Source organism: Falco biarmicus, chromosome 4 (assembly GCF_023638135.1).
Source record: "Falco biarmicus isolate bFalBia1 chromosome 4, bFalBia1.pri, whole genome shotgun sequence".
Taxonomy (NCBI): Eukaryota; Metazoa; Chordata; class Aves; order Falconiformes; family Falconidae; genus Falco; species Falco biarmicus.
In genome coordinates, this window is record NC_079291.1 from 84,743,920 (window position 1) to 84,759,579 (window position 15,660).

General features: G+C 57.0%; 1 protein-coding gene across 1 annotated transcript; it reads left to right on the plus strand.

Annotated features, from left to right (window-relative positions):
• The first annotated feature begins 720 nt into the window (after positions 1-720).
• On the plus strand, positions 721-9,854 carry NT5M (5',3'-nucleotidase, mitochondrial). Its single transcript, XM_056335640.1, has 5 exons — positions 721-1,345; positions 4,778-4,878; positions 5,350-5,410; positions 5,819-5,933; positions 6,129-9,854. The coding sequence occupies exons 1-5, from the start codon at positions 1,082-1,084 to the stop codon at positions 6,284-6,286; spliced, it is 699 nt and encodes a 232-aa protein (XP_056191615.1). The 5' UTR covers positions 721-1,081; the 3' UTR covers positions 6,287-9,854.
• Positions 9,855-15,660: the final 5,806 nt, after the last annotated feature.

Genomic DNA, 15,660 nt, shown 5'->3' on the forward strand with positions numbered 1-15,660 from the left:
ACAATATATTCCACTGGAAAACACTCTGGAATTGAAAGATGAAATAGTTTGGAACCGCTAAAGCCGTATTATTGCCGTCAACCAAAATCTTTTCTTTCCCAGCTCAGCGGTTGCCTAATCCTGTTAGTCACCCTCGGAAGCCTCCCCCTTCTTCAGCAGCTTTAATCCCCACAGTGTTTTTCGACCAGAGTGATCTTTGGTCCCGTGTCAGAACATATCAGAAACATACAGACTTTCGCGGTGTGCTCTCACTTCTTTTGGGTCGCAGACTTTCATGGTGTGCTCTCATCACTTCTTTTGGGGCCCCAGACCTTCATGGTGTGCTCTCAGCACTTCTTTGGGGTCCCAGCAGTATCTCTTAAGGGTTCCCGTCACCCGTGGGGACAGACCTGCACTACATCCAGTGAGACCCTGGGCAGAGCGTGCCCCCTCCCCATGAACTGGGAGAAACGGGGGTATTTTACGTCAAGGCTTAGCTGCACACTCACCACCTTACACAAGCCCCCACACCGTGCAAGTGCCCCCGAAGCCATACCCACATCCCGCTGCGGGCAGAGGGGGGTGTCGGCAGGGGACCGGGGGGCAGAGGGTCCGCAGGGGGAGGTGGGGCGGGGGCGCGGGGTGCCCCCGAGGCTGGGAGCCGGGGAAGCGAGGCAGGGGCGGGGGGAGCGGGCGGGGGCACCGCGCCGTCGCAGGGCGCCGGTGCCGCTTTAAGGCGGTGCCGCCGCGCCGGGCTCGGCCAGGCACCGGGAAGAGGAACTGGGCTTTGCACTGCCGGGTCGGGGCAGCACAGCGCCGGGCACCGGGCGGCACCGGGCCCCCCGCCGGGAGGGATGGGGCGGGGGAGAGGCGCTGGGGGCGAGGACGGGCCTTTGCATCCCCCCCGCACCCCTCTTGCGGCCCCTCTGCTCCCCGCTGCGTCCCCCCCCGCATCCCCCCCGCTCCTTCCTGCTGCTGCAAGGGGACGTGCTTGCCAGGGCTGCCTGCTTGCGGGGTGCTTGCGGGGTGCGTGCTTGAAATAAAGGCCCCCCTCCCTGCCCGCAGAGCCCCCCATCCCCTGCCCCGAGCCCCCCCCTCCACCATGATTTTGCTGAGCAGCTTCTTGCACCTGCGGCCTCGGCGCTGCGGCCCCTGGGCAGGGCTGGGCAGGGGGCTCGGCCCCACAGCGGGGTCCCGCAGGGCTCTGCGGGTGCTGGTGGACATGGACGGGGTGCTGGCCGACTTCGAGGGAGGCTTCCTCAAGAAGTTCAGGGCCAGGTACCCCGACAAGCCCTACATTGCCCTGGAGGACCGGAGGGGCTTCTGGGTGTCGGAGCAATACGGGCGCCTGGGACCTGAGCTGAGTGTGAGTCTGTGCATCCCCTGGCTCTGCGCGTGTTGGCTCCGCACCCTGCGGCTGGAGCTCCGGCCCCACGGGACCCACTGGCTCCCCACTTGTGGGTGCTGTGCTGGGGAGGGCTGTGGGTTCTGGCCAGAGGTCCCACCCAAACACAAGTACAGGTCGGCACACAGGAGGGCTTCCAGTAGTGCCTTTTTTCCCAGAAATCCCGCATTTTTCATGCACATCAGTCTTCCCCCCCTCCTCCTTTGCATGCATGGATACAGATAGATGTAAAGAAAGGAGATCTTTCCAAACATCTGTTTTTAAATACCCCAAGTTGCATAGCTGGGGTTTTCTAGCTTGGATTTGGCCAAGCTGCATGGATTGGTACTGCTCCTAGATGGATTATTTCGTTCCTCAACAGCAATGTGAGGGGTGGGTTGCAGCAGAGAAGTTGAGAGCAAGCCATGCAATTGATGCTTCATGTGAGGGCTTACTTAAAACAACTTCAAGCCCTCCCATGCCTGAAAATTATTGTATTCATTTTAATAATTAAAGCCTAGAAGCAGTTTTCTTTATGTTGTGCTTTATCATCCAGCGAAGGGCTGAGTGCTGTAGAAAGTCAGTTTCTGCCTCTACAAGTTCCCATCTCGATGGGATGTCTGCAGTCTCATCTGTGGATTGCAGTTGCGCTAGTTGAAAAGTGTTACAGCAAATGCAAGTATTCTTGTTGTTACTGGTATGATGGCTCCAAGGAAGGGAACGTGAATAAGGTCTGCGGCTCTCCCACTGGCCAAGTCCTAAATAGCTTGATGAGCTGAAGGAGTACTGAGTCCTTTCTAGTTGGGATTGCTGAAGGGGAAATGGAGGACATCATTCATGCAGTGAGGCAGATGCTGAAAGTTTGGCAGAGGAATGCATGATAACTACGTGGCTGGGGTTTTTTTTTTCCCTTGATCTTAACTACTTTGGATGTGTTAAATTAAGGGAGCTTGTCATGTGTCTGCTGTGATCACGTAAAACCACCAAAACCTTGGGCTTAAACAAGTAGCAAAACTTCCACAGGCTGACCTCGGGTCAGCCCTGATTTCACCTGTGGTTTCAGACCAGGGATAATGAGAGTTAGGAGGCACTCTGTGGCTACAGGCACGTGGGCTGTTCCAGTCTCCTCTCATCAGAGAGCACTATCAACCAGCTGTAGGACACCAGAAAGTAGGAGCCAAGGAGTCCAACGAGCTGTAGGTCCCAGCTCTGAGAGGGACAACAACAGCTCAGCAATACACTGAGCACACAGACCTGGAAGGATGGGGAGCCCTGGACGGGCAAGGAAGTTGCTCATTGATAGAGATAAGAAGAAGGAAATCGAGGGTCTGTCCTGCCTGGCACATGGTGGGATTCCCAGCCTGGGGGATTTTTCCATCTGCCAGGCAGCTTGCCGGGTGCAGTGCCTCAGGGAGTTATTCTGGCTCTGGGAGCCAAGCGGGTCTTTTCTTCAAGACGAGCTTAGTTCTTCCCTCATCAAGCTTGATTGCAAAATCCTTTTTGACATAAGTAGAAGCAGAATAGCTATGGAAGTCCTTGCTGCAGGAGAACACTTCAGCACGGTTTGAAGTGCTTTGCTGCATCAGGCCACGTTTCTCAGATGTCTCTTGTGCAACTACAGTCAGTATCTTAAAAATAAACCATCTTTTCTCACCGGTCTAAAGCAGAGCAACAGGAGTTTGAATGCTTGCCTTGCCCCATGGCAAACTGTTAAGGTAGCTGCTCTTGTCATGGTGCCAGGAGGCATTTCTGCTGGCTCTCTTGCACCGAATCAGTGTGTTCCATTATGACCATGTGTGAAGAAAGCTTTTCTTCCCTCCTCTGAATGACCAATGTTTGCTGCTGCTCAGGCAAAAGGAAAGAATGCAACAGCTGATCTGAGTAGTCTCTCCTTTTAAGTTGGGTGTCTGCTCTTCACATGTTATCTGGGATCTTTTGAGAAATACAGGGTTTGATCCTGGCTCGTCATGTTAAATGCTTGGTGCCCAAATAACGTAATGGCTTCATGCATTCATCTTCCTGAGAGCAGGCAAGGTGTGCAGCCAGCATCCCGGCATGGGCAGCCAGCAGGATGAAGACTGTGACTCCCTGAGTGAGCCCTGCGTTTACTCTGGGGCATTGCTGCCCCGAGCCTGGAGTTTCCAGCGAAGACCCCGTTGCTCATGGCTGCCTGCTTTCTTCCCCCAGTACCAGTGTAGTAAAGGCAAAACCTGGTGGTTACCCACTAGATTCCTACTCATCAGGCAGGAGGGAGTTGCAAGTCTAGCTGGCATGTCCAGCCAGCCTGTTTGTTGCCGTGAGCTGTAAGAACCAGCATCTAAGTGCCACCGAGGCTGCTCTCTCCTGCCCTGACACTCTGCCGGCTCCTCCCTACCCTTGCAATACAAGAAAGCTGGAATGGGCTTAGAGTTCCTTTTGTCCCAATTTCCCTACCTCAAATACAGAAACAGGGGTGCTCAAAATGAAGGTCAATCCTTCAGGGCAGGGCTTCCTTCAAAACTGCTCCCAGCTGCAGCTACTTGGCAGCATTGCAACACTGGCATGAGGCTGCTTCCACTGCCCGCAGCCACGTTGCAGCACTCCCAGGCTCTCCTCCCCGAGGACACAGCGTCTGTGCAAAATAATTGCTTTGCTTGGCAGCTGACAAGCTGTTACCTGTTTGAGGGAGTGCAGGGAATGCTGTTCCTTAGAGCTGTGTCGGACCCATCACAGGCAGCCCTTGGACTCTGCCCTTGTCCCGAGGTTTTGCTCCCTGTGGTCTCTCTGCTCCGCTCTCCCTCTGTGCCATACCGGTGCACTTGGGATGCCGACCTGGGTGTTAAGCGTTTCAAACCCTGCCTGGAGATGCTCTATTTGCCTGGTAGACCTTGCCCAGGCATCTCTGAAGAGGAGCATCTGCATTCATCCTGACATTAATTCATCCCATAATACACTTTCTCCTATGAGAGTGGTCTGGCTGTGAATTTCAGTGATCTGACGGAGACAAATAGGCCAGACAGCATCCGTGGCTGAACAGCATCACGTTACAGCAGGGCTACCAGGGCTCGTCGCTGGACCACGTGGAGGTGCCCCTCCAGATGCAGACCCAGGGTTTGGTTTGATTTTGGACAATCTCTTGTGTTTTGCCTTGAAGGACCGTGCCATGCCCTCTGTGTCTGGGGCTGCACAGGCAAAACCAAGCCGGCTCCAGGGCATCTCTCATCTAAATTGCATGGGACGGGTGCAGGCTGGAAGATGGGGAGCAGAGGCACCCACAGAGGCAGGGCAGGTTAGCAGGAGGGGACCAGAGCCAGCACTCCTGCCTTTCTCACCATCACCATCCTCTCTGTCCTAGCAAAGGGTGGGGAAGATGCACATGCAAGAAGAAAAGTAGCAAGAAGCCCCGTGCGCTAATTGCTCTCTTTCCCCTCACAGGAGAAAGCCATCAGCATCTGGGAATCCAAGAACTTCTTCATCGAGCTGGACCCACTCCCCGGAGCTGTGGAAGCTGTAAAGCAAATGGCAAATTTGGCAGAGTGAGTAGGAACATGCCCACGGGATTTAGGGATGGATGGGGGAGCAGCCGTGGCTTTGCAGGCTCATCCACCTCCTGGCAGAAGCACTGAATACATCAGCATTAAAAATACCTCCCGGCCTGCCGAACGTGGAAGGAAAGCAAGGGCTTTGACTCTGGGGGCAGTCGCCAAGAAAATCAGCCCCTTGCCTTCATCTCTGCTCCCATAAGGGTAGTCAAAGGGGGAACATGCTTGTCCTGCAGGTGTGGGTGCACATCCTGGGGTTAGGATCCTGCGAGATGGAGGACTAACACTTTAAATCACCCTGGTTTGATCTGTGTGTTGTGGGGGGTCTGCTTTGGGCGCCTGCCTGCCCAGGCACACAGTGGGGTCCTGCAGAAGCACCCAGGTGTATCTCAAGGGGGAGCAGGGTCTGATCAGCATGTTTGGCCACCGAGTGACACTCTGCCCCTGTTTTTCTCCTCGTGGCAGCACCGACGTGTTCATCTGCACAAGCCCGATCAAGAAGTACCGCTACTGCCCTTACGAGAAGGTGAGCAGCTGTGAATCCCAGCTCCCTGTCCCCTACTGCGCTGCTCAGCGCATGCCAGCTGACCCCTCGTGCCTCTGGCTGTAAAGCAGCAGTGATATTGCCCTGCCCCACAAGTTTTGTTCCTAAGCATCTTGGCAGAGCAGCGGCTCTGCCATCAGCTGACCCCTGCCACTGGCATGTACTGAGACGCTTGAGCTGAGTATTTCATCACGTCAAAAGCTGCTTGGCTTTAAAAGCACTTGTGCTCCAGCAGCATCCAAATCCTTCCCACTAATGAACTTAATTAAGAGAGATGTGCGCCTGTATGGGGGCTGTAGCTCGTGCCGTGCCCTCCTGCTGCTCCACTGAGCAGCCCCTGCCCCATCCATCAGCCTTCCCCAAGCTCACCGCTCGCCTCCTGCCTTCCAGTACGCCTGGGTGGAGAAGCACTTCGGCCCCGAGTTTCTTGAGCAGATCGTTTTGACGCGAGACAAGACGGTGGTTTCTGCTGACCTGCTTATAGACGATAGACCTGATATAACAGGTAAGAGGGTGGCAGGAGTGGCCAGAGGCAGCCCTGAGGGCAGATGGCACCTGGGGGTGATGGGTGCTGATTTCTCCCTGTTTAATCAGGCTCTCATCAGGGGGTTGTATCCGCAGGCTCCTCATGTTGGAGTAGGGACAACCTCTGCGTCTCATGGAGTTGTCTAGAGAACTGACCTCTCCACTTGCTTTGCAGGGGCTGAGCTGAACCCCAGCTGGGAGCATGTGCTCTTCACGGCCTGCCACAACAAGCACCTGCAGCTGAAGCCTCCCAGCCGCCGGCTGCAGTCCTGGACCGACGACTGGAAGGCCATTCTGGACAGCAAACGCCTGCCACCTGGCCAGGCCACCTAAACACCAGCCTCCCACAGCCAGCCCAGGCTGCAGCCAGCCGTTCGTGTCCATGTGGAGTCCTGCTGAAGGCTGAAACCACAGACAGACAGACAGACACTGTGCCTACTACAGAGAGGAAGAGGAGGGTGAGCTGAAGAGCCACAGCCACCCAGACCCAGAGAGCAGACCCCAGCCTGGCCATGCCACAAGGGACCAGCAGCAGGATTGCCCCTGTGGACCTGGCAGCTCAGCTGGGGGGGCATTTTCCACTGGCTCCTGGGGTCTCAGTGCTGCATCTGCACCCCCTGCAAGGCCACCCTGGCATTTCTGATGGACAAGGTCACCCCCAGCATGTCACTGCCCTTGTCAGTGCACTGCATGGCACAGACCAGCTCTCCATCCTCCTCTCCGCATTATGTTGGGGATCATCTGCATGGTTTGTTTTGCCCTCGCAGGGCTTCATACAGAGGAGACATCCCCCCGGCCTGTGCTGGGTCTGGGGAGAGGGGCAGCTGGAAGGGCAGGGGGAGCAGGTGGACACTGCCCAGACTCTCTGCACGGACTCAGCTGCACTGTTCCTTGCAGCTGATGAAACCCGACAGCTACATGCTTCCCCGCAGGAAGTCCCTGCAGCAGGATACAGGGACAGTACCACTCCTCCCGTGGATCTGGCTGTGGAGAGCAAGCCCTGAGGCAATGTCACACCCAAGATATAGCCATCTTCCAATTGGCAGGAGGAATCCCCACTTGCCCTCATCCCTGAGGAGCTGCCGCAGCTTTAGAGCTGAGACTTTATGAAGAGAGGGGCTCTTCTCCCGTGCTCATTACTCCTGGGCTGCTTGCCCAGGGCATCTCTGGGGCAGCAAGCAGGCAGTGGCGGCACCAGCCTTTCCTAGGAGCCAGGTAGTCCCTGGGGGTGCTTATGGCTCACCCTGCCAGCCAGCGATCGGACAGTTGCTCCTTGGATTTGAAAAGCAGGAAGGTCTGCACAGACAGGCTGCATGGTCACATCACCTCATCTCCCTCCTCCTGGTAGCATCTGACATCAGCCTGCCGGGAAAGCTCTGGGTGTGCATCTGCCAGGCACCCTGCTTCCACACAGAAGGTCCTGGGTGCTGCATCCCACCAGGGTCTGGCACAGAGATGGTCAGTGTCACAGAGCTGCCTGAGAAGATGCTGCTGTGTGGGGATGTGGGGCTGGTGGAGGAGCTACAGAGTTGCTGAGAAGTGGGTAAAGCAGACATACCGTGGGTGTCCAGAGGGCAGGCTGAGGGTTGTGTTGGTGGAGGATTGTCACGGCTGCAGCCGTGGATGCTGGTTTCAGTCCTCACGTACTGTAAGGGAAGAAGCAGAGGGGATGTTGCTCTTGAAGGCTGGGGAAGCCCAGCAGAGGGGCCTATGAGGCTGTAGCATTGGGTTTGTTCTGCAGATGCCTGCCACTGTCACTGTCCCAGCTCTGGATGTCTGGGGACGGAGCGTGCTGCTGGCCCTGCTTGCCTTCTGCTGGGACCCCTGTGGCCGAGGTGTTTGGCCACCTGGCTGGTGTGAAGGGGCTGCAGCATGTGGCTGTCAGAGCCAGCCACCACTGCCAGATGGCTCTGCTGGGGCTGCTGAGCTCTGGGAGCAGCCAGCACTGCTGGGGAGCTGCAGCTGGACACTGAAAAGGGAGCATTTGGACCAAGAGACAGCTCCAAGAGGAATGCTTTTTGCATAGCTGTGCCCACAGCCTCTTCCTGCCCTGCCTGGCCTGTTCCTGCCTCCCCGAGCCCACACCAGTCCTGCCCTGAACTGCAGCTCTGCCTGGCCCCAGAGAAGAGACATCCCAGCTGCTGGGGAGAGCCGGTGTCCCCCCGCTGCCCGTGGCACTGCCGTAAGGCAGGTATAGCCTGGCTGTTCCAAGCAGGAGCCAGTGCTGGGCTGCCAGCAAAACCCCAGGGATGTGCTGGGTGCATCAGAGCTGGCATGCAGCACTGCTGGCACCACAGAGGCTCTGTGGCCCCTGCTCCTGCCATGATGTCTGGGATCCCACTGCATGTCTCTGCTCTTCTTGCCCAAGGACTTGCTGGCTGCAGGAGAAGAATTCCCCACTGAGACATGTAGCCCCATGGGCAGCGGCGGTAGCCAGGGTTAGCCACCCCATGCTGCTTGCTCCTGCCTTTGGTTTGCCTCTCTCTCCTATGGGCCCCCATCAGCACAGCAAAAAAACTGTGTGAGCTTAAAGCTACATAGCCAACAAATAGCCTATTTCAGCAGTGGCAGCGGCCTCCCACCATGTCCAGGACACAGAGGGGCTACTGAAGGTGGTGCTTTTGAACCTGTGCCTTCCCCGGCTGCTGCAGCACCAGGGATGGAGCCTGCATCATCTCCCATCTTTCTGAAAACCATCCTGTCTCTTGGGATGGGACGTGTCTGTAAAGACAGCATGGTTGGCCCATGGTGCTGGGAGTGACATACCACAAGTTTTTTTTGTTGTTTTTTTTTTTTTTTTTTTTTTTTTTTTTACACCACCACCCCTGTTTAAAGCACTGTGTACATTGCTGAGTGGTGGGCTTGGTTTGGGGGTGTATTTGGGAGGGATGTTTGCAATATGCAGCCCCCTGGCCAAGAGCCACCTTGGCTGGAGGGTTTGCAAGCAGGGAGCTGAGATGCTACACGAGAACCATGGGCAACCACTATGGCTGCTGAGCATCACACACCCCTGGGCTCTGCTGGAGCCCCACCAGCTACCAGCCCCTTCATGCAGCTAGGATGGCCTCATGGGGTCCAAGCTGTTTCTTTTCCCAGCAGCACCATGTAAAAACAACTTGCCAAAGCTCTCCAGAGCCTTCTTGCTGCCCATCCTCAAGCCAAAACTGGAGCTGGTACATTGCTACAGCAGCTGCTTCTTCCCCCAAGGCTGGGGCAGAGCTGAGGGATGCGGGTCTTTGGGGGCCAGCAGGTATTTCCCCCTTGGTGGGACATGTGATACCAGAGAGACCATGTGAGTTCATGCCAAATGTACTTCAAAGCAGAGCTGGAGTTTCTCATGCGTGAGGCTCTGACTCGATGCACAGAAATCCCGAGCAGGTAGCTGGCCTGTTTGCTCCCACCAAGCTCAGGACTGGGAGATGGCTCTCCATCGCCCAAAGGATCAGCCCTTTCAGTGTTCAAGCCCTTCTGTGGCCAGCTAAGATGTGCAGAGCTTTTATTTTTAAATGCACATCTAAAAACTGAGGCTGATGAGGAGATTGCAATAAACACTGGATTTTATTGGCATCCAGCTTCTTAGAAATGAAATTTGGGTCTTGCAGTTTCCCACCTGTGGCTCTGCCCTCAGCATGGGGATGGAGGGGTTCACCTCCATGCTTGGGAAACTCCCCTTGCTCAAAAAGCCTGGACCCAGCCCTGCTGCCCTGGCAGTGCCGGTCCCCTGTTAGATGCTCTGTGGGCAGAAGTAAAGCTGAGGGATGGTTTTGGTAGCAATCAGCTTCCTAAAGATCTTTTGTAATAAACAAAGTTGTGAGGTGTCTCCTGTTGGGCTACAGAGCAGATGCTATAAAAGGGACTGGAACCGTCATGGGCTGGCTCTCCCCAGGGTTTCCTACCTTGTCCATCACTGCAGGCTGCTCCACGCAAGGCCGCAGGGCATCCACAGGTTTCTCCTGCCACTGTGGGGCCATGCCACAAGGACCCCTGCACTTGACCAGTGCCTGTATGCTGTGAGCAGGGAGGGAGGGCTGCAGGGCTGGGAAAATCCCCATTTCTGGATCAGGCTGCGGGTAGTGGTGCTCCAGTGGCCTGCCCTGGACTCTTCTTGCCCTGAGCACAGTAGCTGGGATCAGCACAGCATGGAGGAGGTGAGTGCTGATGCTGGGACAAAGCATAGGAATTGTTTTTTTCCCCCCCAGGTATTCAATGCAGCACTAACTCACTACCACGTGCAGCTTTAAGAACAGTTTGGTTTGCCTCTTCCAGCTCAGAGCACTGCATTAGATAAGTTACAAGTCCTTGGAGGTTCAATTTGCCCATTTACTGGTGAGTCCAATCCTGCCATAGCTCAGCCCCTGCCTAGATGCTACAGCAAGGAAAAACGTGGTCTGTGCCATAGCCCATGCCAGAGATGTGCGTTTCTGGGCCTGAGCCGTGCTTGGCGGAGACAGGACAGCGCAAGGACTGACTCTGCTGCCCCGATGCTGAGGTCAGGAGTGTCCCGCAGGAGGCAGTGACCTGCCCTGCTGTACCATGAGACAGCAGGGAGGACTGGGCATTTGCACTGGGGCTGGGGTACACTGTCCTCACACTGGTGAGACTCCAGGACACGACGCGAGGTGTGAGCAGGATTGCATCCGTGAGCTGGAGGTGCAGCCCTGCTGGAGCTGGGACACCCCAGGGGCTCCTGGCCAGCATGGGGACAGGGTGGTTTGGCTGCCAGCTCAGGCAGCACAGCCTGGACTGGGTGTGCATCCCCCCAGGATCCTGCTGTGGGGCACACAAAGCTGCCCTGGGGCTGGTTTGGGCAGCAAGCACCTCTCTGCCCTTGCAGCTGCTTCCTGGGGCTGCCTCCGAAGCCTGGCAGCAAGCACCGGGCCCCAGCTGCTTCTCATCCCCCACTACCCCTGCACCATGCTGGAGGTCCCAGCTCCCCAGAGGAGACACGGTCCTTTCCCTGGTGCAGGGACAGAGGCAGCGGGTTTGACACCAGCTCTGCTAGGAGCCACCAGCCAGGCTGGCACCAGGGCCACATGTTTCCCAGTAAAAGATGGAGCAAGGTGGAGGAACCGCATCCCTACCAGTCATCACAAACTGCTGGTGTACAGTTGACCCACGGGTCCGCGGCTGCATCTGCTCCTCCACACTCTCCTGCATACCTTTTTTCTCCTTGAAAAGCCTCAGGTTGTAGTTATCACATATCTTCCGGTGACAAGCACAGTTTCCAAGGCAAGCAGAGAGGAGCAGGAAGGTGTTGCAGTTCAAGTTACGGCGGTCAGGCTCCCTTCTCTTTGTCCTCAACTGCTCACCTTTCCCAGTGAATCGCAGGCTTTCCCCACCTGTCTCAGGTACATCGGGGACTGCCATCACCACCTCACACAGGGCACCAATTGTCACCACACAGGCAAACTAGCAAGCTGCAGCAAGGCTTTACCATGGGTGAGATTCTACTGTCCATAAATCCAGCTGCTACTACAGGTTATTCCTCGCTGTCCACATTGCTTCTCCAGGCTTCCAGAGGTCACACCACACCCTTCCTACTCTCTGCTTCATCCAAACCTCTTTCATCCCCAACTCCCCTCTCTCACCCTCCTCAGAGCTATTTAACTATTTTGTGGGAACAAGCCACAGCTGTACATCAGCCAACCCACCGCCCCTGAAGCAAGGCTACAGCTGTATATTATCAATGTTCATTAACCCACTACCTTCATTCCTCTACAGATTGGAGGTGGTGGTGACCTGGCCCTGGTCACCCTCAGCACAGGGGAGCATTCTGGGATGGTGCCAACAGGAGCCTTCGCACCCTTCCCATGGCCAGGGGTTGCAGTGGAGCAGCACTGCCATGGGGAAAAGGCTGTCAATAGCAAATATGCCATCCCTAACGTGTAAGCACTGCCCTCGGCTGGATGCTGAATTTGGGCATTGCACTGGAAAAGTCCTAGGTGGAAAAGTTCACAGCCATGGTGTGAAGCCCCTTACCTGCCGGGAGTGCGGTGCCGAGGGAATTCGCCCCAAGAGCCACCCGCTTCACCCCGGTCCGAGCTGGCCTGAGCCTGCAGTACCCAGCAGCGTGGGAGCAAGCGACGCTCACACCTGGATCCCTCGGACGCTGGCGCCATGCGGGTGTTCGTTAGCTCTTTCTCATGTTGGCCAGTGCCCAACTAACTCTGACCTGGTGCAACACCCGGCGAAGCGGGAGAGCAAGGGCTGCGGGGCCAGCTGGGGCCAGCCCTGACGCAAGGGCGGTGGGTGTCGTGGGACGCAGCCAGGGCAGGGGGCAGCGGGGGGATGAGTCACCCCCATGCCCAGGAGGGGAAGGAGCACTGATGGCTCAGCCCACGGCAACCACTGGACAGAGTTTTGCTCGGCCACCGGGACCGGTGTTGGGAGGGGAGCAGGATGGTGCCCCGGGGTCACTGCTCAGGGCCAGGGTCTGGAGCCCGGCGGTGCCCGCGCACCGTAGGCAGGATGAACATGGAGATGAAGGAGAAATATCCACTAGAGGGGACTGTACGATCGTGTGTGGGAGCGCAGCTGCCAGCCGGGCTGCGGAGCAGGATTGGGCTCCTCCAGCAGCAGGGTCAGTCCTCCCTCCGGCCCCCAGCCCTCCTGGTTATCCCAGCCCGGGCTCCCAACGCCCTCCACATCCCTCCGGGTGGGCACAGCAGCACAGTGTGCCGGGGCCATCCGGAGCACCGTGGGGTTCCGAGGAAGCAGCTGCAGGCGCTGGGGAAAGGTGCTGGGCTGGCCCCTGCCAGCAGCCAAGCCCCCCCCTCGCTCACCTGCTGCCGCGTGGCATGGGGCAGGGAATGAGGTGAGCAAAAGCATGGGAAACGTGTGGGTTAGGAGAGGAGCTAGGGGTCTATAGGGTCCAGATAGAAAATATCCTGGAAAAAATACCCCCCTTCTCCATGCCTCCCTGCTTAGCTCTGTCCCTGCGCCCCCCCGGGACCCCCCAACACTCCCAGAGCTGAGACTGTTCAACCTGCCCCTGCAAACCTGAAATCCCCCAAGGACCCAGGGCCATTACTTTGCTTTTTCTTCCCGCTCACCCTGAAGCCAGAGCCCGTTGTGGGGGGCAGAGGAGGGCAGTGCCATGGGTGGCAAGGGCAAGCGGAACCGGGATGGTTTCTGGTGGTTTCCTCTCTCCTTCCCCTTCTCCCCCAGCATCACGATCATTTCCATCCTGGTAGGATTAATGAGCTTTGCTTCTCTATTTGTGCACGAGGGCTTAAGTAACGCACTCCCTGGAGAGGAATAAAACTTCCCTTACCCCAGAAGTGCTGGGGAGGCCAGATCAGAACCCACGGTGATGGGCTGCATCAGCTTTCTCATGTCCTTCAAGGCTCCACACACGTTATGCCCGACATCCTGGCAAAGATCCTGTGAAATGTTTATTTGCGACTGTGTTAACAAACATGCTTGTGGAACATGTTGTGTTTAGACGTGAGCATGCCACCTTCTCCCTGCCTCCCCGGGGCCAGGCTTGTGGGCAGCGTGGGGCCAGAGCTCACAGCAGCTGGAAACCGACTGCTGATGCTGCTGACGCTGCACTCATGAGCACCGCCGGGACCGGCAACCCCAAGCACGAGGCCACCTCGCCTCCTGTTCCCACCAACCACCAAACCTGCTGGCGACATCCCACCAGTGGCTCTTTCCTGGAGGTTCCCACCCCACGCTCCTGGAGCAGGGATACAGCTGGGGGAAGGGTCTGACCAAGAGCTTGTACAGCCCTGGTGTGCAGCCGCTGGCATGTGGACACGAGGGCTCCAGGGTTCCATCCAGCTCCATAAATACCCGTCACAGGGGAGGGCTCTGGCCTCGGGCCACCCTGTGGGCAGACTCCCATGGAGCTGGGCTTGCACATCCTGCTCCCACGACCACCCTCGATGGGTCTGAGCTTGTCCCCATCCCCAGCTCCCTCGCCCACATGCTTCTCCTTGGCTGGCGGGTGCCAAACTGTTCCCCAGGTGGAGAGGGTGCCTTGGGGAAATGGTGCTGCTCCCTTCCCAGAACAGACTTGCCCTGAATATACAACTGTTTTGAACTTCAACTTGCCAGCTTTTCAGGGAAACTTGCCTTGGCTGTGTCTAGGTCCAATCCCCCATGTCCCAGAGTGTGTGTTCAGCATCCCCAAGTAGCTGGAACTGAAACTGCATCTGGTCTCTTGAGATCCAGGGAATGGAGATTAAGAGCAACAACTGAAAGGCTGTTAGCGGGTGAAAGCACTTGAGGGTCTATGGAAATACAGGGACTGTCCCCAAGCCCTGCAAGTCCCCTGTGACCTGCTTGGTGCCTGTGGCTTGTTTCCATCATGCCAACCCAGTGGGAGCCCCAGCCGGGCAGCACCTGCACTGCTTTCAATGCTTGCACGTCCGCCAGCGATGGTGGTGATTCATCCAACATCTCCTGGGGATGTGGGGACGGCTCCAAAATGCCGGCAGACTTGGGGAAACTCCCAAAGGTGCTGGGAGATGCAGCGGGGGCAGCTGTGGATGCCAGGAACCAGCATCTACTCAGTAAAGGGGAGGCAAGGGGGCCCCATCGCATGTGCCAGGGGATGTCCTAGGACAAGGCGCAGCTTGTGCTGCACGGAGCGAGTCCTTCCAAGGTGGAGGGATGGGAAAGGCAGGGACCTGCTACACTTGGTGCTGCAAAGCCACCTGTGCACAGTGCTGGTGCCACCCACACGAGGCTCAGTGCCATCACTGTTGTGTCACTGCGGAAGGCGCTGGCCAGGAGTGGGCAGCAGCCGGTGCCTGTCCTCAGCCAGCTCTCCGTCTCAGTGGGACTGGGATTGCTGGTGCCCATGTTACCTTTTGTGGCACTGTGCTCACCTGCACGAGGCTTTTGGCCAGGCACCAGCTGGGAACCACCTGGCTCATCACCCCAGCCCGGGGGGCTGCTGGGGCAAGCCGTGCCCCGTCCTGCCGGAGGACCGTGCTTCCTTCCCATCCCAGTTACAGCTGCGCCAGCTGATGATTCCATCAGCCCTGAGGCAGCATTGCAGGGAGCAGGTCCCCGCAGCTTTTCAGGTGTTACCACCCCCTCCTCTTGCAGGCACTGCCTTTGCTTTCAGTCCCAGACCCCTTCTAACCCCCTGCAGCCTCTGGAAAAACGAACTGGTGCCTTGGATGCCTGTTTTATAACAGATTTTCCCTTTCTAGTCCAGCAGCATGGTCTCACCGCTGTGCTGCCTGCTCATACATCTTGTACATTGTTTATGGCAGGGCGAGTGCTCCCGGCTGGGCTCCTGGGGACAAGCACTGGGGCAAAGTGGCAGCCACAGCCTGCCTGGGCACAGCCCCTCGCTGCAGCAGGGACACAAGCGCTGCCGTGCTGGGGCTGCTTCGCCCGTGCAATGGGCTCCTCTTTGCAGATGCCGCTTGATTCTCTGCAAGACATATCAGTCTGCAAGGAAGCACATCTGGCTATAAACCGTGCTGATCTGGCAACAGCTGGTCCAAAATCAATCTCTGGGCTGCCCACAAATTTTCAGATTATGAAAATGGTGGCACAAAATATGTTATAGTTCCTTCACATGTAGCGGGGTTGGGGCTGCCCACACCTATGGGTGGCAGGAAAATAGGGAGGTTAGTGTCCCACCCCCATTGGCATGGGTCAGAGACCGGCTCTGTGAGGGGGTCCCTGCTTTTGAGTGCACATAAATAGAGACCAGAGAGTCCACAAAAAAGGGCAAAGCTTTA